This window comes from Leptosomus discolor, chromosome 9, assembly GCF_034619465.1.
Source record: "Leptosomus discolor isolate bLepDis1 chromosome 9, bLepDis1.hap2, whole genome shotgun sequence".
In the NCBI taxonomy this organism is placed as follows: Eukaryota; Metazoa; Chordata; class Aves; order Leptosomiformes; family Leptosomidae; genus Leptosomus; species Leptosomus discolor.
Genome location: NC_141399.1, coordinates 27697806 through 27722440, shown reverse-complemented (window position 1 = coordinate 27722440; position 24635 = coordinate 27697806). Strand labels below are relative to the sequence as shown.

Genomic DNA, 24635 nt, shown 5'->3' with positions numbered 1-24635 from the left:
CTCACAAAGGGGTTGCGGGCTGGGCCGATGCGCGGCGGTGGAGTGACTCAGGCCCGGTGGCGGCGCTGAGGCGGGCGCCCATGGCGGAGGCGGGTGGCGCCGCCGCGGCGCCGCCGGACATCGACCCTGACTTCGAGCCACAGAGCCGGCCGCGCTCCTGCACCTGGCCGCTGCCGCGGCCTGAGCTGCCGGCGGCGCCGGCGGAGGCGGGCGTCGCGGCGGGCGCGGCGGAGGAGGGAGCAGGTGGCGTAGCGGCGGGGCCCGGGCGGTCCGAGGGGGCGCGGGCGGGCGGCGCGGCAGCGCGGAAGGGCGGCTCCCGGCGCAACGCCTGGGGCAACCAGTCCTACGCCGAGCTCATCAGCCAGGCCATCGAGAGCGCCCCTGAGAAGCGGCTCACGCTCGCACAGATCTACGAGTGGATGGTTCGCTCTGTCCCCTACTTCAAGGACAAGGGCGACAGCAACAGTTCCGCCGGCTGGAAGGTGCGCGACGGGCCGGGGCGGGAGGGACGGGCCTGGCTTTCGGCGGGGCGCCCGCGGTGTGGCGGGGCGGGCTGTGCGGCCGGGTGAGGAGCGGCTCCCTGCGGCGCCTTCCCTCTCCCCTGTTGCCTAGCTGGTGCTGCCTTGTCCCGGCCGGTGCCCTGTCAGCCGCGCAGCCCCCTGCTCACCTGTTGCTACTCGTCCCCAGCCAGGCTCTGCGCATTCGACGGTGGTGCCAGTGCCTGCACTGCACGGTGCTCTGCGCGGCAGCCTGGGGTTCAGCTCTGCTGAAAGATGCTTGATTAGCGCAGGTTTGTCCGCCCATGAGTGCAGGGCAAGGTCATCTCGGACTCGGCCCAAGCTCCCGGCTCTATGCAGCCGGAGCAAAGAAGTGGGCTTCTCTGGGTGGGTGCTTATGGCATGGCCCTGTAAGGCTGCTCCTTGTGCCCTTTGTGTTTGGAAAGTTTTCCAGGAAGGGAATGAGGGTCAGTTAAAAGCTTTGTAGTTAAGCTTCTGTGCAAGACAAAGCATCAGTTGAAGGGTTTTTAAATACACGGCCCTGGTTCTTTGTCACCTGACTGCTAAAGCTCAATATAAATAACTGTTTCATAGCAGGCATTCTTGGCTTTTGAGAGGCTCCCCTTAAAAAGGGTGCTCTCTCCCAGAGCAGTGCCGGTGCTGCAGCTGTGCAGGGACTGGGGACCTTTGCTGGATTTCAGAAAGGGAAAGCAATATACTGCTGCAAAATCTCAACGTTGTCATCTTCTCTCGCTCTGGAAACAGGCACGTGCGAAGTTGTTTTAAAAGAGCTAAACACGGTTTCTGTCCTCTGCAGGTGGCAGCCTGATGTGCCACCATTCTCTTTAGTCAAACGAACCAGCAAAGAGAAAGGGAGATGTGAGAGCTGAGTTGCGAAATAGTCCCTTAGGCTGTCCTGGTATATTGTGGTGGATGCCATGGTGACTGGAGTCTAAAGAGTGTGATCTATTGCTCTTGCTGTGGAGTGGAATTACACTTAACACCACACTCTTGTTTGCAGTGTTGGTTAACAGTTTGTCCATGCTGCAGTTCTGTGGCAGCTTGAGCCAGTGTGGTTTGGGGCTTCTGTGACTCCAGCCATGCATTCCTCAGCCGATGTGACCAAGCAGTAAGTCAGCACCGAGAGTTAATTTTGAAAAATTAAAAAAAAGGATAGTTTTTTCTGGTAGGTTAGCTTTCAGCTGGCTCAGCTGTCTGAAGTGGCACACCATGTGGTGGCATGAGTGTGAATGTTTGCTCGAGAGAGAGTAGGAATGTGGTGAGGGGAACGCAGCTGTCTTGACTTAGGCTGGCACAGGTTGATACGAAACTTTTCACCTTTTCTGTTTATCTGGCTCACTGACAGTTCCTGGAGAGTGCGCACAGTCACACTGGCTGACTAAAATTGACCTTTTTTTTTTTTTTTTCCTCCTTTGTGTAGGTTGAATCCTCCTTATTGAGTTTTGATTTGTTACAGTGCTTGGGTGCATTTTCCTTCTATTCGGAAAGATTTGATGTTCTCACTGGAAGACAGTTCTTCCTTCCTCAAGTTAGGCATGGTGTCCTGGTCCTGCTGCTGCTGTGTGGAGTCACATTATTTTGGCAGACAGTTTGTGGAACTGGTGTATCTTTTCAGGAATGTGTCTGTATCTGTTTGGCAGTAGTACCTGAGAATAAAGTTCAGTGAGGCTTCTGAAATGCATCCCCAGATATTGTGGGGAAGGTGAAATATAGTGAAGTGTCCTGCCAGACTGGATGCTGGAATAGGTAGACTTCTGGCTTGATTTGGTATGGCTGTTCTTTTGTTATTCATTCATGTGTAACAGGACCATCAGCCTTTGGTTTTAGTCTTGTGTTTTAATCATGTATCACTTTTGGGAAATGTACAGTTGGATTTCACTTGCAGAAAGGCGGAGATGAGAATTTGTGCACGTACAAGGGTTGAGGTCCCTGCTTAGACACTGTTGCTGTAGCTGTTCTGTGATGACTTTTTGGTATGAAAATTGTTTGCAGTTTTTCAGCCTGGGAATGGACTAACTCAGGCTGGCTTTAGAAGGGGAAGAGAATGGGAACTTCTTTCCAGGGAAGTTGAGGGAGGGCAGAATGACAGCAACTGTGGTGGGAATCAGCCTGTCTTATGATTAGGGCAGTTTAAACCCCTTGACTTTAACCAGCAAACAGAAAACCATGATAGAAATACAGTTAAAACTTTCTAAATGCCAGGGGAAATGCTCATTAAAACTTGTTTTCATTTTTAACAAATACTGTCTAGGTTTGTGTTGGTATGTAGGGGGTATGCAGTTAATCTTAGGTGTCCAGGAGAGGCAAAGGGGGCTGTGGTATATTGCCCCTGCTCCAGTTTCTTCGCTACTCGCTCTCTCAAATCCTGTTGGCAGGGCTTGGCAGGATGTGTGCCCCATCACGTGTGACCACAGAGCTCCGACTTCTAGTCTTGCTTTATGTTAACGTAGTTACATAGATTTGCAAGAGGTTTTGTTTGCTTTACTTTTGTCTATTTGCATCAAAGTGCACCAGATGAAGGCAGATTAAGACATTTACAGTTTTAAAGATGTAGAATCCATCAAATCAGTTCAATTTGATTTTGTGGTCTTAGAGTAAATGTAATAGGTACATGCTTCATATTTGGGACAAACTGAATAAACAAAAGATGTCTCTTCAGTTGAGGAATGGACCTGTGTGGTGGGGTGTTTTTGTTTGGCTGTTCCTTGTTATTTTTAGAGCTGTGAAGCTCTGCTTGCATCTTTTTTGAATTTGTAAAGTGAAAGATAAACTTCTGGAGTTGTCTTAGCTTTATTGATTTCTCAGTTTTGAACTGAATGAGTTTGGATAAAAGAAATCAATGTGGAGCTGCTGCTAAATGCTGATGTAGCATTTTGATACCTGTTAAGATAGTGCTACAGCTCCTAGAGTTCTTGTATTTCTGTGTTGTTTGGGCAGAGACATACTGATATGTCCTATTTGTATGTAGCGTAGTTTAATAGAGGATGTTAAATGGGAAATTAAAAAAACGTGTCTTCAAAAACTTTTAAAATAACTACTTTAGTTAATATAAGCCTCATAAACTCACTGTTGCTTCATAATTACTTTACAGATGTTCTACTCTACTATACAATTGGGGGAAATACACCTGTTACAGACTGCCAGGATGTAACCTCTATGAATTCCTGAATAAACTGTGTTTTCAAGGAAGGTGGTGTTTGCTGTTCAAGCACTTTGTAAAGGACAGATTTGCTGAATGTGCAGTCTGTCCTTTCCCTGTAGTAATTCAGCTGAAGTTAAGAACTAACCAGCCTGAAAGGCAGAAGTGTCCTTGCAGGGGTGTGTTGTAGGGCTTCTTTGTAATCCTCCCCTTGGTCCTCTGCAAGCTGCTCTGTGGATAAGAGGATAATTGCTTCTGGCTTTGAGATTACTTGAGGGAGGAAGGTATTGAGGTTTTTGAATAAAGTAGAAATGCGTAAACCCTGCTGAAGCAGTTTGCACTGGTTGTTGGATTTCTTGCATCCATGAGTATGAGCAAATTTGACACTGTGAGGAGCAACGTTAAGGACTAGTTTTTTTCAGTGAAACATTCTGGTGTATTCTCCCAAAGATGTTGTCTTTCCCTTTGTAGGAACAGAATGAGCTTTAAAACCATCCTTTTGACCCTTCAAAGACACTTCATTGAAGCAAAAATCAGATGTTTCCTATGCGTGCAATGTAAAGGAACAAATGATTCTGCAGTATTGCATTAGTTATAGGAGGCTGAAGTCACACCTCTGCATTCACTTCAAGTCAGATGCGTACACATCTGCGCACTCAACGTAGTGCAACTCAAGTAGCTATGTTATGGATTTAAAAATCACCAAGCGTTCTGCTTGTCTGAAAGAGAAGGTGTCATCCATCTGGAAATGCAGCTAGCTCTTAATCTTTATTACAGTGGGCAGCATTTTACTTTAAACCCTTCCATTCCATGCTTGTGTTATATGCACATTGCCTGTAGTTGAAATTAGCTGTGGACCAGATGGATCAGGAGATGTGGCTGAGGGCTCTCAGGTGATTGCTTGCATGAACCCTACAATTCAGTTTATGATGATAGAGTGACTTCACCAGCTTCCAGTGCCATAGTGCTGGCTCTGAAGGTCCATGGCCTCTCCCAGAGCTGAGGATGTCTGACCTCCTGGCAGTGCATGTGCAAAGCTCCCTCAGGCTGGAGCCAATGCTCATCTTGTGGCCCTCTGAAGCTCCTCCATGAAAGAATGGGCCAGCAGACAAAAGCAAGCCTGTACATCTTCTGGATTATTTCTGCTTGTGCTGCAGCTGGTAGATTCTGCCAGGTTATCCTTCCACCTTACAAACAAATTCCAGTTCAGTGGATACAAAATTATGTGGACACTTGTTTTGGTAAAGATGAAAAGTTTATCATTCGTTGGCGTCTTGACTACTGTTCAGCCAGCTTTTGTTTTTTTCTGTAGTCAGATCTACAGAAAAGCAATGGTCAGTTCCTAAAATAGTTACATTAGCTGTTTGCTTGTATCCATCTGGACTGTGCTGGAGTGTGCCTATATCCTTGAAGACTTTTTAGCTCAGACTTGTCAGAAGTGAAGCTTCTTAACATGGACAGACAAGGGCCCAAATCACTATCAGGAGAGCCTTCTTTAATTTCACAGAGAAACCCTTTATCTGGAAAGGAGTGTCTCGTGGGAACACTTTACATGGGTTTGCTTTTGACTATTGGTAATGATAATTTCAAGATAGTTTGAAAAGACATTCAAAGTATTTCCCTGTCTTTGCTCACTGAGGCATAACTGACTTGATGCCATAAAGCAAAAGGAAATGTAAAACTTAAACTCAGCATCTTAGCTCTGAGCAAAGTATAATTCTGCCCAGCCTTCAGTCTGGTGCAGGTTTGTGCATAGTCTAGAGTCTGGGTTGTTCTGTGCTGCACAGGGCGATTGACCTCAGTCTGTGAAGAAGGCTCCTTTCTGTTGACTGCTGATAGAGCCCATAGTGATTACCACTAAGCTCATGTGCCTGAAATTATACAATTCCTTGTTAAACCTTCTGATGCTAAAAATGAAGAATTACGTGTTCTAAATTGAATCGGAGTAGTGATGTCGTTGCTGGCATCGTTGGCACTTCTTTTAAGTGCGGTTCATCTTTAGTGGTGTTGTAGGTGCTGCTTTCTATTAAGTTGGGGTTATTTTAGTTTCTTGGAAGTTGATGCCCTGCAAGGGTGGGGAGGGTCTGTCTGTTTGGATCCAGAGAAGCTGGGGGTGGGTGGAAGCTGCTGGACTCTTGCCATTACCTCTTATGTCCCCAAATGCATTTGGGTGGTGTTAGCTATATGCCTAGTCCTGGCAGCAGGGTGGTGTTCTCTGTCCCAGCTGTTGACAAGCTAGCTGGCTTTCCTTAAAGCAGGGAGGAAAGTAACAAACAGAAGCTGAATGACAGTTGTTCAGAGGCTGTAGTGAAGAGTCTAGCATGGAAACCTTGAGGAGCATAGGTGACTTGTCCATCAGTCTTTTAACAGAATCTTTTACCTTTTAATCCCATTAGCGCTTAAATGGTCTGGCCCCAGCAAGTAGTCTGGCCTAGGTGAGGGCATGGTGAAGAGGGAGGAAGGCGGCTGGGCATGGCAGGTGTTGTGGACTGGAGGCTGGTGAAGTGCTGGGTGTGGAAAATTACGCCAGTGGCAGTGCATAGGAGCAGGATGATGGTGTGAGTGTGGGGTCACCAGGGGTCCTATTTTTCAGGTGGGATAAAACTAACTGATGAGTGGTCAACCGTGGTGAGGGTGTACCATCGCAATGTAGCGACATATACTTAGCCCTCATTAAAGTGACATCAACAGCCCCTTCTCCCAAACAAGGTGTAATGCCATGAGTACGTATGGAAGTGCAAGATTTTTTTTTTTCATTTGAAACCTTACAAAGTGTAGTTGTCCACCTCAAAAGTGGGGGAGAGCCTCTCTTTTGTCGAAAGTCCATCTGTCTCATGCAATGCCAAATTACCTGAAGATTTTGCTGCTACTCTTTCCTGCTCCCTGGCAGTTTGTTGTGGAAAGCTGCTTTGCTGGAAGATTATTCCTTGCAGCATGGCTTAATTTTGCAGGAAGTCCTTGGAGAAGGCTGCTCCTGGGCTGCTGGTATTACTTGTTCCAACAAGTTTCTTCTGCTCTGTCTAATCCTGAACAGCTTTTGTTGTGTATGCCTGCCTGTCTTGGCAAACTTGTAAATCGCCTTGGTCTTTGCTTTTTAGAGAGCTAGAATTTTATTTTTCTGGGCTCCTGTTGAAAGATTACAGAAAGGAAAATATTCTTCCTAAGATACAGCTCACGGTCTGCTGAGCTTGATGTCTGTGCTTATGTATGCCTCCTGGAAGGGGATTGCTGGGGAAATATTTGAGCTCCCTGCCTCTGGAGCGGTTGTTTACTTGCTGGAGCACAACTTCACAAAATCTCTGCAATGAAGGCTTTTTCCTGAAGCCTTTGGAGCCAAGTGACTGGGTGAGTGCTGGGACAGGCACCAACAAATGCTGCAGGCGGGGTGTTCTCCCCTTGCAGCCTCCCAAGAACACCATGGCAAATGATAATTCAGCACAATTATAGGCCTGGCTTTGAAACATGGCCCTGCACTGGGATGTGACCATGTTCTTTGTATGCCTCTGAGGCAGTGAGACTGTATTACAGGCAGCTGCAGTGATCACATTTTTTTTTTTTTTTTTTTTTTTCATGTCACTCATTCTTGAGAGAAACTTTTTATTAAGAAAACTAGTGCTTCTGTGGTTTGTAGTAGAAACTTTATTTTCCTAGGAGAATGGCCCTGGTGCTAGGGAGCAGTGATTGAAAACCCAGGCAAATGTGGGCAAGCACAAAATTTTCAAGGATAGCTGCTGTTTATTGTGTCTTTCTCAGCATAGCTTGTGCTTGGCCCTGAGCACTCTGCTAACACAGTTCATGTATCACTGCTGCATGGATGAGCTCTTCTGGGCAGGGCACAAGAACCTCCTTCTGCTCCTGTCACATTGGTGCTTAGAAGAAAGTACATCACAGGTGGGTGAGTTTAAGCTTGTTTTTAGCGTGAGGAACCTTAAAGTCTGAACAAAGCATCCTGAATGTGTTCTGTATGACCCATTTGTGCATTTTCCATAGTGTCTTGGTGTCTATGGCAGTTGTCCAGAAGTCTGACTGAGGGGGATAATTGCTTGGTTGTGCTGCCAGCTCCTGTGACTAATTCCCCATCCTGAGACCAAAGCACTGTTCAGTGTCAGGCAGGGTCTGCAGCAGCACTGATGCTGGTGTGAGGGCAGGCCTGGTACAATGATGAGGAATGTTCCTGTCATTTAAATAGGGCTAGGTGATTTTATCAAAGATGATGATTTAATGTTGTGGTAACTGAAATTTAGGAAATAGTTTGTATATGCTGCTAACCACACTTCTATGGCTGGTCCATATATCCTAGCTTGTACGCATACTGATTAGGACCTAGCAAATGGTCCGCCCTTCAGTGTACAATAAATGTCTAGCCAAACTTTAATTTTTTGCATAATATGTCATTAATTTCAGAATGGCTTTGTCTGAATGTGGTTTACAGGACTAAGCTTTGATCTGTGATGGATTAGAGACAGTCTGGTGTGTTTTTCACTGCAATATTTAACATGCAGCCATAAGAACCTCTAAGATACCTGAATAAACAGCAATAACCACCCCTAACTAGGTGTTGAAGAGGTCCCTAAGGATTTGAAGGATTCCTGCCTGTACCTCTTCCTTCGGGTCATGCTTCCTTATGGTCAAAGATGTTGTAGAGCCAAGATCCCTGTGTGGATTGCAGGTGCTCAGACCAACCATGATCCTCCTCCGCTGCTGAAGTTGAGCATCTAAAAAGTTAATGTCATCTGGATGTTTCTGGTTTGAGTTGCTTAGCACTAAGAAAGGAAATACATCTGGGTTGTCTGTCATTTCCTCTCCTGTCAGGTATGACCTGGAGTTCTGTGATTATTTTGGCATAATTAATTTGTCCCTCACTTTCTCAATGAGATTTGAGGGTGCCCTCCGTATGTTAGGTGTATTAAATCATTCTAGCAGATTCATTCTTGTGCTGAGGAGTGTGTGATATATAAGTGTGAATCTCCTGTGCTGTCTTGGACCGCCCAGGCTGATAGGTGCATTGGTTCAGTTGTATTTTGGGACTCTCTGGACTTGAGTCACCAGTATGCAGGTGAGCTTGAGTTATACAGGTGTGTTATGGCTCTGGGTGCTGTAGCTGTGGTGGTGAGCTGTCTGGCAAAGTGTGCAGGAGAGGTGTGAAAGTAATAATTTAGGCACTGCAGTTTTAGTTAACCCTAATGAAAAAAGTGATTGGGTTTTTTCCTCTGCCTCCAACCACACATTCTGTTCTCCTTACTTTTCAGTGCTTGACCCCAACAGTGAGGTAGTTCAGAAAAACAGGCAGAGGTAAGAGGCAGGAAAAGTAATTTTCAAGGAAGGATAGGGCTGCTTTTCGATTGGGTTAGCTCTCTGAACCAGCTCATAGGGTCACAGATGCTTGTGTTATGGGAGGAGGAGGGTTTGAAGATGAGGAAGGAAGGAGTGGTACAGCAATTATGTGTTTCTACAGGTATTAGCCATTATGTCACTTTAGCACTAACATGTAAAAGCACTTTGCTTCATAAAAGGTACAAAGCTTTGCATATCTGTGTTCATGTGAATCCTAGTATTATTTCAAGCTGCTTTTCAGCCAGAAAACTAGAAAACTAGTTGCTAAAATTGTCACTTATGATACCCGAAATAGCGCTAATTGTCTTGAGGTTTCATTGTTAATGAAATGCTTGCACCAGTGCAGTGTGCTTTTACTGACACAGGAATTAAAACCTGGCTGTAGCCATGCATGAGAAGAAAACAGAATATAGTTAGTTGTGAAATTTTAAAATCCTGAACTTACTGGTTTGAAGCTCCATTTTAGTAAATGAAACTAAAAAATGGGTGCTTATGAGAGTCAAAATGTATACGTGTATACAAGCTGCTGGGCCATTCCTGATGGGACTGGGCGTCATCATGAGTTCACAGATTACTTTCAGGAGGATAAATGAAGAATTACTGACAAGCTAGTTGTTCTTACTGCTGCAGCAGTGTGCATTCAAAGTCATGCATGTTTACCTGGGAAAAGGGGGGTGATTCTTTGGAAATGAAAGCAGCAGCCTTCCAGGAGACAGGGTACCAGTCCAAATTACTTTTTTTGAGACTTGAAGGAAAAGAAAGCTTTATTTAGAGAAGATGCCAGGCAGAAGTGTTGTATAGCTATTACTGTGAACAACTCAAATAATAAAATTGTGCAAGACCATTGACTGACACATGTTCCATCAGGCCCTGGCTTCACAGTAACTGTTGGAGTGCTCTGTATCCTTTGATACTGATCACAACAAGCAGCCAGTTTTCTAGTCCTCCACAGCCAAAGGTTATAATGAAAGCCGATGCAGAATGATTCTTAATCTCCTTTCCTCTCTATGAAAACTTTCCACTTTGCCTGTATTGTTTATCTACATCTGCTTTGTTCTAGGACAGTACTTTTGGTGAGGTGGCCAAAATTAGCATGGTGAGGACTTGTCTAAGAGGAAAAGGGTGGGGAGAGGGAAAGCAGCAGGCAGGAAAGAATTGTGTTCAGAGGTGGTGGGAAAGGATGATAAAAGCACAGTTAACTTGGTTCACAGTTAAGAGAGCATGCGTAAAAGCTGAAGGCTGCTATATACCTTTTAGTTTATATGAAAAAGGTGTTGCTCTTGGACCACTGTTATGCTATCAGCATAGCACCTTTTGGTGATGTGTAATTTGACCATCTGAACAAATTAAATGTAAATGTCAAACAAATGCACAACATAGGCCTCAAGAGGAATTTATGGAGGATGTGCTCAAACAATGAGATTGTTTTCTGATTCTAAAATACCAGGGAGTTTATCAGTTGCAGGATGAAAATTCAGATATGTTAGCTTGAAGTTTCCAGCAAAGCTAAACCAAAAAAAAAGGGAGTTGAGAGAGGCAAGGAGTGCGTGCCTTGCCAAACGGAAGGATGGGAGAGGCTAAAACTGGCATGTACTTGCGGGAGTGCGCTATCCACTGGACATCTTTCCCCATTAGAAACACACACAGAGGAAAGCATGCTGCCTCCTTGCAGAGTGAGACTGGCAGGCTCCAGGATTACTAGGATTCTTGTTCCACAAAGTTCCTCTCTTGTTTCTCTGGTTTTGGGATAAAGATGGTAATGGGCATACTGAATTAGAAGTGTTTTGTCATTTCTCTTCACCCAGTCTATTTGATTTGCTACTATACTGTGCTCAAATCTGTCTGAAAGCTAGCCATATAAAATTCAAAAACTTCAGCCAGGCTTATGCTGGCTAATGGGGACAGCAGAAGGGTGAGAGCAGCATTAGCTCATATTCAGTTAGGCTCATGTTGAAGTTGCAAGCTGTATTTGGGAATTTGCTTACTTGCTCTGCGGTATGCTTAGTTTTTGCAGATTCTGTATGGTCTTGAAAAGTTCTCTTGTGTTAGTGTTTTGCTAGTTGGAAGCTGTTAATTGTCATGGTAGTTTCACCCTTGGTGCAGCAGTGAGACATGGCACTGCTGGCTAGTGCTGTCAGGCACATTCAAGCAGAAATAGCAGGTGTTTATGGGTAGGTCTTATTTACAACTTTCTTCTCTGGATGCTGTCTGAATGCATTTAGGCTTATGAGGTTTCTAAGTAGGAGGTGTGTCAGCTGTCAGGTCCTCATATGTTGTATAATTTTTTTTTTCAGAACTCTATTAGACATAACCTGTCCCTGCACAGCAAGTTTATTAAAGTCCATAATGAAGCCACAGGGAAGAGCTCTTGGTGGATGCTCAATCCTGAGGGTGGTAAAAGTGGAAAAGCACCAAGAAGAAGAGCTGCCTCCATGGACAACAGCAGCAAACTCGCAAAAGTCAGAGGTAAAGCATCCAAAAAGAAGCCTCCTCTCCAGTCTGCTCCAGAATCCACTGCTGACAGTCCTGGCTCCCAATTCCCTAAATGGCCTGGGAGCCCGTCCTCAAGAAGCAATGAGGACTCTGATGTGTGGAACACCTTCCGGCCTCGAACCAGTTCCAATGCAAGCACCATTAGTGCCAGGCTTTCTCCTATCCTGACGGAGCAGGATGACCTCCACGACGAAGAGCTACTTCCTTCTCTGGTGTACTCCAGTGCATCCAGCAATGTTCCACCAACTGTGACTGAGGAGCTTGAGCTCATTGATGGGTTAAATTTGATGTCTCCCAGCTCATCTGTGTTATCTACCCAGCAATCTGCCTCCAGTGGTCAGATCCAGAGAGATACCAGCTTTTCCTTGAGGAGCCAGAATGCAGCTGGTCAGACCACTACTTTTGGCAATTCCTTGTTTAACCCCGTTGATATCTCACTGCAAAGTTCTGTCAGCCATTTCTCTGCCTCTCAGACCTTGGAAGCTCTTCTGACACCCAGCTCTCCGCCTCCAAGGGATGTTATGATGACTCAGGTGGATCCAGTTCTCCCGCAGACTGGTAACAGGATGAGCAGCCGAACTCTTCTGCTTCTAGGTGGACAAGCTGCCCAGAGTAAGATGAACTCAGGCAATCCACGAGGAAAGCCTACAGAGCAGCAGGCAGAACCTGTCGGTGCCAGTGTTTTACCATCAACACTTCCCATAGTAACATCTCCTCAAAACACTGCCAGCATCACCAGTTTGAAGGCTCCAGTTTCTGCAACAACTGCCCAGTCGGTCCAGCTGGGCAGTCCGCTGCTGCTTTCTTCTGCTAGCCCTGCTCCCTTGGGATTGAACCAGGACAGGCTGCCCATTGACCTGGACATTGACATGTACATGGAGAACCTTGAATGTGATATGGATTACATAATCAACAGTGAACTCATGGATGGAGAAGGACTGGACTTTAATTTTGAACCCATTCTGTCTACTACTAGCTATCCCAGCACCTCACAGGCCTCCAACCATACCTGGGTACCAAGTTAACTTCAGGAGCACAAAAAGGTAGGTGTAGTTATGTAAAACACTACAGCTCTGTAGTAGGGACAGCCCTGTCTGGGATCGTCCCTGTGCCCAACTCTGCAGCTATTAAAGATACATTTTGGAAGTGCATGACTGCGTTACAGGACTTTGGTCTCTGCCGTGCAATGCCTACAGCTCTGAAGTTGACATGAGAGCATATGCTGATTCCATAAATAAAGATATGATCCTATATGTACAGAACAGTTGAACTGAGCCAAGCACAAGCTGTGTTTCTATCCAGGTTGTTACTATCCTTGCAAAATTTGCTAGTATGTGTAGTTGCAAAGCGTGTCTGTGTCATGACTGTTTTGCCCTGTGTATAGCAGTACACAATCACTATCAGTGTATGAGAACAAGTTAAAAATGTCATATTCTCTGAGGGTATGACACCCCGATTTGAAGCTCTTTAACCACTGAGGCAGTTGAAGAATGGGAAAAATAGAGCTGAAGGCGTACTTCACAATTGGAGCTCAGTTAGCTAACAGAAAATGGACAGTTACGGACTGGAGCATAGGCTGGATATTGGTTGGCAAGTGGAAGCCTTGCCAAAAATATTTCCTGTTTAGGAGGCAGATATGGTATTTGTTAGTGTTGTAAATTCAACCCCTAATACTGGCCAGCTGTGCAGGCAGAAATAAGGGCAAATTGCAGGTACTGCTTCAGTTGAGGGAAGCCCTTGAGCTTCAAAGTGATGGAGACTGAATGAAATTGTGTACTTGACCTTAATACTCTTTTCTAGGCACCTGGGTAACCTGGAAGTAGTTTGGACTAGGTGACCTCTGGAGGCCTATTTCAGCCTAAATTTTCTAGTGATTTCTGCTGTTGTTCATGCAGGAGACCACATAATAAGTTAAATATTTTTCTGCTTGCCCCAGTACAGCCATTCTAGAGAAGCATCTTGGGTCTAGACAAAGTGAAATGCTGTCCTTTGAGACGGTGGTACTTAAACCCTGTGAAAATACTGATACACCACTATATATTGACTTTTTAAACACAATTTAACTCCTCCTTATTTCAAATCCTACCACACTGCTTAGGATTTAATTTATTAGTAACATTCTTCTGTCTGTACTTAACATATCTCTTTACTGTAGAGAGAGGGAGGATCCATCAAGCTTTTCTGTTATGGGGCTTTTTATAATCTTGTGCATTTGTTAACTCTGCTCTTGCAGAATTACTGAGTGGCGTTCTTAAACTGAATATCCTAACTTCAGGTAGAATATGGAAACTCAGTTTTGATTTCAAAGATAAATTTGATTGACAAACCATTGTCCTCTTTCATTAGTGCTAAGACTTTGCAAGTTAGTGACAGAGGCTGTGGCCTTTTGGGCAGTGTTTCCACTGTATATTGTTCTGAGCTTTTGTGTTGGGTTGTTGTTTGTTCTTTTTTTCATGCTGTGCTAGGGCAGGCCATCATATTTGGGGAATACATTGACTTTGCGAGGGTGAAATGTTTTTCACAGGAGTGTTTTCAAAACACATGCAAGCTGTTGTGCAGTTCTGCGTGCATTAATTACCTGGGCTAGATAGACAAGACCTCTGTCTACAGGATACCTGGTATAGATTGTTTTTTTTAAGAGTGTAAAGCAGAGAAGCTGAGGGAATGTTTGTCAAAGGGTAGGATCTGGTACTGGTGAAGATGTGGCTATAATCAAATGCTTAAGCAGGGAGAACATGAGCTCTTAACAGCATGGTTATGTTCTTGTTCAATATTATTGTTCCGTACTTTGCATGGGAATTGCTTAATCAAAACAGAGGAGCTACGTGATGTTAAAAACTCTGGATTTGCTTTGTTCGGTGCATGAAATTGAAGTGATACTTTCTGGGAAATATGCTGGATGCCTACCTGCTCACTAGGAAAGGAGTGAGATCTGGAACAAGTTTGGTGTTTCAGCAGAAAGCATAGCTCCTACGTGCCTCTTGGTGAACGATTCTTAACAGCAGCACTGCACTTGGAGGAAAAGTGATACCCTGTTCAGCATGCTTTTCTTCAAGCCTTTTATTCTGTCCTTAGATTATGTTTGTTTTGTCTGAGCTTTACAAAATTTCCAGTTTTGCCTGTGTCCTGGAATCCATGGAGTGGGGTGAAGGGAAGCTTTTTTCCTAAGGGAAAACATGTATTGTATAAACGCTGCCAAGACAGGTTTTGAAGAAAGGGCGGACAGGGCACATGTAGAGAGAAATAGGAGTGTTCCTGGAGGCCAGGAAGGACCCTGGGAAAAGAAGGCTGAGTGTTTTCTTGAACTTAGAAGTTCCAAAACAAAGTGAGCTGCAGACATCAGTGACTGTGGGGAGGTCAAGATTGTGTCATCTCTCTCCTCTGAACCTGTTTCTGCAGTGAGTTATTAGAGCTCCTGTTTGGAACTCACTGTTCAGGGAACGCATGGCTGCCACTCTATATTGTTCCAGTGTGACAGGCTTTTTTCTTTTCATAGCCTTTCTATGAATGTGGGTTTTTCCGTGTTAAATTCACATTGGTAAAAGCTGCTCTATGTGATCACTAACCTAAGCTGTCCTGAGTAGTTACTGTGGGCTTAACCTGTAGCCTTCTGGGTCAGTTATGGGTGTAATGCAGAGCAAAAACTGTTCATCATTAAATGCTAGTGATCACACCTTGTGATTTGAACAGCCAGAAAGAAACTGAAGCTATGGAAATACTTCTCTTTGTAGGCAAGAGAAGATCTTTAGGAATAAGTACTTAGTCTCTCTGCAGCACTTGGGAAGACACAAACTGGTTGATGTTACCCATGCTGCTCAAAGCTGACGTGGCTTTATCTCCTTCTTGCAAGTTAAATGCTAAAGAGCTTGTCCACAGCTTCACTAAGAGTGTTTGAACCCTGTGTCTCTTGGAGATTAGAGATCAAATATTGAAACTTTGCCTCTGCCTAGCAACATTCGCAAACCTAGCTATTAGCTGCAGAGGAGGAAAGTCAGCTTATGAATACTTTCCTTGACTAGGAAAAAATGTAAATTCTACCATTTCTGCTGCTATTGCCTGGTAGCTGCGGCTTGCTCAGTTGTAAACCTGCCATTCGCTGGTTAAGGCACTGGATGTGTGAGCTGTATGGAGTGACTTAGAGGAGCCTTAGTGAGCAAGGTCATGGAAAGAGTAGCCACAGCTGAAATTAGACCATGGCATGCAGGTGCTCAATTATGGGCAACCACTCTTGCCTTCAGCACTTAATGCAAGTGTCTTCCATTCTGGTCACGGGAAGTGTGGGTGGTCACCCAGCTGTCTCTGAGCAGCTCAGGGAATTAGGGCTTGCTCGTCTGTCTCTGTTATGTATTTCTGCAAGCCAGTAGGAGAAATACCTGTGAATAGAATTGCCTCTTTTGTACAGTGGTACAGTTTGTGCCTCACTGGCAGGTGTAAAGTCCATCCATTCTTCTGGTGGACATTAGTTAATGATCTTTAGTTGTTCAATTTTACTCCCTGTAGCTTCGTAGCCTGGAGAACTCTTCATCCCTTGCCCAGCTTGGTCTGGACTCATGGTTTTCTTGCTGTGCTCTATCTAATTCCCTTTGGTCCAAACACTGTAATTGTCTACCAGAACATTAATAAATAAACCCCACATCGACTTGGAGTTTCCCAAGTAGCCTTTTGCTCTGGCTTCTCTTTTAAGTTACTGTCTTTTCTTGTTTGAGGCTGATTCCCTCTTGTGGTTTCTTTCCCTTTCCACCAGTTTATTTCATGCTCACTGTTAATGCAACTGATGGGATGCCCTGCATTTATGTCACTATTCTGCCTTTGAAAGTGGATCATAGACCTACAGTGGAGGTTTTATATCAGTGTCTTAAATCTGCTCAGACCTATTCCAAGGCTTGTTTGAACAAGTTGTGGCAGCTTTGTCAAGGTGAGGCAGAAGACCTGAGAAGGGATCTCTAGACTTGTGGGGAAATGAGATATCTAGAACTGTTTAATTATTTGTGGGTAGATACAGGATTTCTTTAAGTCTGTGAGCATAAATCATTTTAGTATGTGATCTCTAAAAATCCCTTTTTTTTAGTCTTTTCCCTACCAATTGATATTTGTGGTTGCTTAAGGTGAAGAGTAATTTTCCTCTTTCTTGCTGCTTTCCTGCAATGCCTCTGGTGTTAGCCAAGTCCTTCTTTAAACCTTCTTATCTTGCAGAGCTGCTTTGGTGCCATCAGCTTACAGGAGGAGTGCTAATTTTTGACCTTTGTGCTTTTGTTCTGCATTTCTGTCTCAGCTGTACTCTCAAACTCGGAGCTGTTGCATCCTCCTCTCTTGTGATCTGTTTGTTCCTTGCTGGAAGTTGGCATCCTTTGAGCAGAAGGGGCTGATTGATAGTAATTAACTCCTTAGCTATGCATCCAGGATTCCCACTGAAGCTGAGATCTAACCATTCACTCTATTTTTCTTCCTAGTGTCCTTCAGGTTTTGAACATTGGGTTCTGACTTCACTTCCCACCCCTGGCAGAGAAAAGAATGGAGCACGTAGGATTCGGTTTCCCTGCACACCACGCCTTGGGCAGAAGGGGCTGCCCACCTGGAAAGAAGGGGCAACCTGCATCTGGCTGCAACAGGAGGAGTTTAAAAATAATAATCTTTGTTATGTGCCACGGCTCTTCCTACAAACCTGACCCTGCCTTGGACCATCTGGAGAAACCCTGAGCTGTACCTGTCCAAAGAGGTGCTCTGGTAAAAACCTCGGCTAGAAGACTCTGTGCCAGGCAATAGCATTTTCCCGTGTGAAGAGTTGGGTTTGCTGGAGGAATCTCTCAATGGCTATCCTCTCTCTGCTATGGCAGAAAGTCTCCCAGTGCCTCAGACTGGCGGAGGGCTGGCTCTGCTCTCACTTGGCTTGCTGTCTGGGGCAAAGTAGTTGGATGTTTTCATTAAGTCACCAGATGTGCATTTGGTATCCCACAGACTTGCAGAGGAATTGGAAGGAGCTTGTTGGTGGAGGCCCTGGGAAAAGGATGTGGTATTTTGGGGGTCAGTTTCGGTTGTTGTCCTGCAGGGAAGGGTGGTGGCTGTGGTGTAGACGGCTTCCTCTTGTCCACCTGAGTGGAACAGGAGGACGTTGAGTTTTTCACTGTGCCAACTGAGCCCCACTGAATCAGAAGTATGTTTTGAGATGTCCCTATGCTGTTCTCAGCACTTTCCTGATACACCAGGCTTCTGTAAAATAAGCACAGGTGCTAATAGCTGCTTCTGGGACATAACATCATTTTGGGTTTGTTTCTGATCTGTCTTGCTACAGCAGAGAAATGGAAAGCCTGGGTGTGGCCTTAACAGAGCCCTGGTTGCTTTTCAGAAGGGCATTTTCTATAGATGAAATATTTTTTTACTGATCTGGGAACTTTCTACAGTGAATATGAAGCCAATGTTAAGTGTGTCCCCATTAGGTGTATTAGGCATCTCTCCCTCTGAGAAGGCACCAGTGATAGACTTCCTTTTCAGAGCTGTATTAGGAACAAATGCATTTGATGTTTGATAATGTATATGATTGAGGGGAAAGAATTGTCAGGTCCCCATGGTTTCAAACCACCTTGGGGAAGAGTTGTACATTATTGTAATCTATATGTAAAAGTAGCTGCAAATTACATAGAAGCTTTTCTAAACCTTTTTAAATATATATTATATATTTTAATTGAAAATGAGATTATTGGATAAAAAAAACCCCACGCATTTGCTGCATCTGTCCCCTTGATACCAGGTAACACTACAGTATGGGAGGGGACAGGCCTAAGGCATTTTGAGCCAAGAAGCTGAAAATGTCGTTGAAAAATGGGCAGGGTACCATAGTGTAACTGGGGAATGGCTGCTCTCCCCAAAACAGGCGGAAGGTGCCTGCATGCCATGGTGTTCAGCCACAGCTACTCAGTCTCTTTCCTCGACTGGGCATTCCTGCCAAGCCAAGAACACGATCTTAGGGAATGCTAATCATTAACAGCATGCTCATTCTCAGCTAATCCCTTAAGTAGCTGGAGTGCAGCTGATACATAGGACAGATTCCCTAGTCTGCTAAGAAGATGGCATGGACTGGATCATGCTAGATCTGCTGACACTCTGGGTAGTCCCTATGGAGGGCTTGTGTATTTGGTAGCTTGCTTTTTGGTTTCTGAAGGTTTTTGTTTTCTTGCTGAAGTTTCTGCTACTGCTGGAGAACTTGAAGCCTGTAGGCACACCCTTGGGGACGTGCCTATGATCCTGCCCTGTCTCTTTGTTTTTTCAAGACAGAAGCTAGGAGTCAAGAGATTAGTTCAGAGCATTAGCTGGCATGTTCCTGTCACCTTTTTGGTGTTTGCAGTGGCAGGATCTTGGGGGACATGGTGCTTTCATTGTGTTCTGGTAGGCTTGATCTGGCAGAAAGCCTCTCCAGTCCTTTCTGAAGGTGGTGGTGGCTTCTGTTCAGAAGGTTTGTATCATGCAGTGCAATGAGCCATCTGTTTTACCACCTTGTCTGCTCTGTTTTCATAGGTTTCATTTCATTTTCATTTGAGTGGAGATTGGAACAGGAGTGGTTTGTCTGGTTACCTGCAACAAGGAGTCTTCAACAGTCTTTAGCATGCTCTGCCATCAGTCTTTGAATAGTTTGATAACCTTTGCTTTGAAGGCTGCCTTCGTGGCAGACCTCATGGTGATAGGTTTTAAATTTACCCACAGTCTGCATATCTGGCCATACCTCATTGCAACAAACAAACAAAAAGTCAGATCCTAAGCTGGGATCCCAGGTTTTGCAGACTTGAGTCATGGATGTGCATTCTCACTGCAGTTAGTTCATTACCCAAATGGATAGATACCATTTCCACAAACACCTGGTGGCATGTGCTGCATGTAAGAATTGGCCATTCTGGGCTGCAGCTAATAAATCTGGAGGGATTTGTGTTATTTGGTACATAATATGCCACTTTGTCAGCTTGGGCCCTGAGGGGAGATGACTAGCTGCAAGTTGACTAGCTGCCTGTGCTTCGCAGCCATGTATCAAAGGACTAGGTAGCGTGATCATGTTACGTGTGAATTTCTAGCTCATATCTCATGAAAACAGAGCCCAAAGGAAGGACAGTATTAGTAAACCAGTGCTTCAGACCTGCAGATCCATGGTGAGCCATTTCTGGCTGTGTTTGTGCAGAAGAAGTGCTGTCTTTGGGCTGTTCCAAGGTGTCCCCTAGGTGTGGGGACCTGGCCTGATCTCTGGCTGCAGAGAGCCTGTCCCAGGGCACTTAGGTAGTACTCTGGGGAGATCTAGCATACTCTCAGCTAGTACACGTCCTCAGCCTGTTCCAGCTGAAGGAGCTGCAGCCCAGATACATCAAGGCTCACCACGGTTGGTGCCCTACAGTGTGAGTTCATAAGAGACCCTGTCCTTTTATTAATGAATAGAGCACCTATCTTTTTTTTTTTTTTCTATACTCCCAGTCCAGACTGCTCGGGAATTGCCTGTCCTGGGGACGGCACTGGAGACAGGAGCACCTCTGGCTGGAGTCCTGCTGTAACTGTGCTGACAGTGACGTCTCTGTCTTGCAGCAGTTCGTGCAGGTGCTCTCTGTCTCCTCAGCACAATAGGAGCTGGAAGCAGTTGAAGAAGCCTGAGAGCATACTAGTGCTGAGGATGGTGCTCAGACTAATGGTCCTCTGGGAGTGCTCAATAAACCGTGAATGTGATGTTGCAGGCTCAGGCTGGCAACTTAGCTTCTTATTTGTATGCGTAGCAGGATAGCTTGGATCATGGGCACAGAGGGCTGGGATGCAGAGAATTCAGGAGTTTTCCAGCCCCTTCTCAAATAACTGCCTTTTCATAAACCTTGAGCTTTTTTAGACTGGAATATTTCCTCATAGAACACAGGAGGCTTTAAAGTTCCTAAATTGCTGCTTGCTGAAAGGCTGTATCTAGCAGGGGGTTGCTCAATACTCGTCCAGTTTTTATTATTCTTGCCCAAAGTGTTTGCTACTGACTGCTGCTGGATTCAGGATAGTGTCTTGGTAGATCATCATTCTGTGTTAGCACCGCAGACCTTGTACTCATGGGCTAGTTTTTGCTGTAATGAAGGATTGGGCTGTGATTTTGAGAGCAGCTGTGAGCTGGGTGGGGAGGGAAGGGGCCAGTGACATAGGGAATGATGCTCCTGGGTAAGTGCCTGCAGGGAGCGGACAGGAGACTCTTGGCATGAAGCCTTACACTGCACTGTGTGCATTTTCCTTGTCCTCACTGAGCTCGGGTAACAAGTTTCTTCATCTCCAGAGTGTCACATGCCATCTTTCACAGTGTGAAGCCACCATGCATGCAGCTCTGGCCACGAAGGATTTGGGTAACTAGGTCCATGGAGCCTAGTAGGAGGCAGACTTGTTGCTTTTATTTACACCTGGGTTTAGCGAATTGCTTGAGCCTTCTTTATAACTTAAGCATACTTTTTACTATACTCCCAGCTTCCTGTGAGATCTTGGCATATTGAAAGCTTCTTGGAGCCATTAATTTTCCTTGTTAGTATGTCTAAAACTCCCCTACCCTGTGCTACTTTAAAAACAGCAGTCAAATCATGCTGGTAAGTGATGAATGAAAGCAGTGGGACCGTTCCAGAGCCTCATAAATGAGGCTTATACTGAAAGCAAGTAGCACTAATCAGCTTTTCCAAAGGAAATGCCTAGAAAGCTTTTATATAGATTGTAATTTGTTAATTTTCTTACTCAGTTGCTTATTTATAGCCATATTCAAATGCTTCAAGGCTAGCCTTGCTCCCAGAATGAGAAACCTGTCTGGTGCTATGGGTAAGAATGCTTTAGGAGTGATGTCCTGGACTATCACCATAATAAAGTTCAAGTTCGGACCCATTATCAAGAACACCCACAACAAATCAATCAACTTTGGGACATGAGCATGAACAGGGATAGCTTAGGGTTTGGTTTGCCTCAGTTGTATGTCTAATAAAAAAAAGTCTTCTAATTAATGTGGGGAAAAGCAAGCAAGAGGTGACTCCTGAAGTCTGAAAGATCTGTCCATGTGAAAGTTCAGCAGCATGTGGGTAACCCATCACCATAGTTGGCTTGCCCTTCAAGAGAGGGATCCCCTTTCTTTGATAGCCTTTATGTCTCTCCCCACACCCTGATGTGTCTATAGTCAGTGGAAAACAATCTCTGATGGAATCAAAATCACATCTAATATTGTGGAGTAAAGCAGGGAAAAGAGGCAGCAGAAGCTGAAGGTGAAAGAGCTGAAGGTGTTGCATTTATGATTCTCTGGCCAAGGTAGCGTTACGGTGTTTGGTAGAAGGGGATGTTTGCAGCTGGTGGCATGGTCCTACCCTGTAGTGCTTCCTAAGGTGTCTTGAGAGGATTGGCTACATAGAAGAAGCTACCATACGTACCTACAGTGTACGTAGAAGGTTACTTATTCTGAAAGGAGCCTTTTTCATAAGGCAATGGGGATGGTTCTGTGAAATGCTTCCAGCACAGTGGAGTCTTTACCTGGTGTGATCCCAGGAAGGGTTTCTGCATTGCTAGCACAGACGTCTGCTGCACACAGGGCAGGCACCAGTAGCTGTCTAGTTTCCACCCCATCCCCTCTGTACTCTTTCACCCTTTTCTCACAATTTTTTTTTACATAATAAATCTCTGCTTTTATTTGCTCTCTGTAGCAGTGTAACTTCTGAACCATTACAGGCTCTTTGTTACCATCTGTGCTAGCAAGATCGTAGAATGTGCTAGACTAGGGGGGAATGTTTGACAAATAAAAACCTGTAATCCTCTGCTCTGTGTCTCATGCGGTTTGTTATGTTTCCCTGGTGAGGACCTGTTATTTTTTTCCTTGCCTTTGGCTTGTTTCCTCTCACTACCTGTTAGGGCAACCCCTTGGCCAAATGCCCTGTAGCTGGCCAGAGCGGGAAGGCTTGCAGTGTAACAGCCCGCAAAGGCTCCACTGTGCTCTGCAGTGTGTAGAGCCCCTTGTTACAACTTGCTGGCAGTGAGTGGGGACCCATGGGGTTGCCAAGCCCTAAAACTGACCCTGGGGAGTTCTAACTTCTGCAGGACTAGTCTAGAGTCATCCTAGCCCCTTCATTCCTTGCTCTGCTAGATCTGAGTGCAGAAGATGTCTTCATTCATTTTATATAGCTACATTCAGACATCTTTGAGTGTCAGCAACTCTACCAATTATCTTTAGGAATAGAGAGATGGATTTGCTGCTACTATCTTCTTTCAGCCACCCCATCCACAAGCAGATGCTGACAATTAGGACAAATGAGCATGTGAGTGAGCTTTTATTTTGATACCCCAAATCCTCCATAAGAAAAAGGAAGGTTACTAGGAGCATTTTTTTTATATTTAGAAGATAATGGCTTGGAGCTGCCTGTCAAAGGGGACATGAATGTCAGAGTGGAAGCCAGGAGCTGGTCATTCCTTGAGCTGCTCAGATGTGGGTAAGAGGCCTTTCTGGGCAGAAAGTGGCTTCAGCTAGGTACCTTAAGAGGTCCTTCCTTGACATAAGGCAAGTAGGAATGCAGATACAGTCTGAGCCAGTGAAGCAGCTTGTGAGGAATGTGGTGGAGACCTTGAATCAAAACAGTGTGTCGTTCCAGCAGGTCTGCCTTCTTGCAGCTGGGATGAGGCTGGAGTATGTGCTGTCACCGTCTGCCCTGGGCTTGGCTCAGGAGGGAGGGGTCTTACAGATGGTGAGACTGATTCAGAGCCTCGGTCATGTTGCTTTGAAATGGAGGCAGGTAAGGAGATTGGAGAGAAAGAGGGGAAGGAGGGTAGAGCATGGATTCCACTGGCCTGGTTAGACACATGGAGAGCAAGTCTGGGATGTTTTAAAAACTACTGAGGAGAAAGTCTCATTCATGAAATTTCACAGTATGTGTACGGCCAGAAAATGTGCATTCAAAGCCTTGGATATGCAATATTCAATAATATCTGATAAAGAATACCATTGAAAAATAGTAGTGTTAAAATGGTTTATGCCAGTAACTCTGGGAGGGATCTTAAGGCACCTGCTTCAAGATTTAAGCCAATCTCCAAAAATGGGGGATTAGGAGGAGATCCTTTGGGGGAACTGTCTGTCCCTCATCTGTTCCTTGGGCACTTACAGCTTCCTGCAAGCACATAATGGTAGGTGCTGTTGGAGAAACAAAATGTCTGAGGGTGGATTTTGCTGTTGTTGATTGGATCAAAGCAGATGCATTCAAAACTTGACATACAACAGGGGACCATGCATTCCCCACAGTAGCTGTTAACACTACGCCGATTTGAGCATTGGCCTGTGACACTTGAGCATTGCCAGGGAGAGCAAAGCGCAGAGTAGATGCCAGGCTGGGATCTGGATGCCTTGGCTCAGGGTTGCTTTTGATGTTTGTGACACTGTCTGCAGTAGTAACCCAGAGTCCTGCTGTGTGTCACTGAGGACTGCTGCGTTCTGTCCTAACAGCTACATGGCTTCAGTGCACTTTGTTTGCAGTAGGTCAGCCTTTCTTGGACTCTTAGACTCTTAGAGACCTCATAGCTCTCCCAAGTTGTCACCATAAGCATTTTGGCCTCTGGAGTAGTTGCCTGCAGAGCAGCAGTACCTGAAGCTAGTGCAAAACCCACCAGCTTTTCTGCTCAGCTTAGTTTCTGGCCAGAGACCTGCTTTGCCCCAGATGTTTGCTGACTGATGAATATTTCTCCTCTGCACCCAGTGACAGGACCATATGTGAAAGCACAGCAAGGAAGTCTGTTGCCCTGCTTCATGTGGCTTTTGTGATGGAGTGGGGAAGGCAGACTGAAGAATGGAGAGATGGGGTCCACGCTGCCTGCTCCAGAGCTGTCCTGGCAGGACAGTCTGTCCCCAGCTCCCGTGTACTATTTTTCCTCCCCTCCACCACTGTGGTAAGACCAGCAGCCATGGATCTGGCTTTTAATGGGTGTGTTGTAGGAGCTGTGACAGTAACCATTGCTGCAGTGTGGCTTGCTGTTCTTTGCAGGCTAGGAGACACTATTCCTGCCACCATGCAGCTTGGGGATGGCTTGGCTGTTACAAAAGCAGTCCTGGCAGTGCCTGCCAGAATGCCTTTCTGCTACAGGCTATTGCAAGAAACTCTGACTGCTTTGGACGTGTGCCTGCATCCTCCCCTCAGTAATTCCAGGTAAGGTCA

The 24635-nt window shown here is 45.3% G+C and overlaps 1 protein-coding gene across 1 annotated transcript; it reads left to right on the top strand.

The window, feature by feature from the left end:
- The first annotated feature begins 80 nt into the window (after positions 1-80).
- Positions 81-22256, top strand: FOXO4 (forkhead box O4). Its single transcript, XM_086470098.1, has 3 exons — positions 81-482; positions 11286-12527; positions 16935-22256. The coding sequence occupies exons 1-2, from the start codon at positions 81-83 to the stop codon at positions 12507-12509; spliced, it is 1626 nt and encodes a 541-aa protein (XP_086326224.1). The 3' UTR covers positions 12510-12527; positions 16935-22256.
- The last annotated feature ends 2379 nt before the right edge of the window (positions 22257-24635 follow it).

Bases quoted from the DNA above. Each gene is read 5' to 3' on its own strand.
- FOXO4 (XM_086470098.1), top strand. From the start codon at position 81: ATGGCGGAGGCGGGTGGCGCCGCCGCGGCGCCGCCGGACATCGACCCT. The intron at 483-11,285 runs GTGCGCGACGGG...TTTTTTTTTCAG, and splicing joins ACAGTTCCGCCGGCTGGAAG to AACTCTATTAGACATAACCT.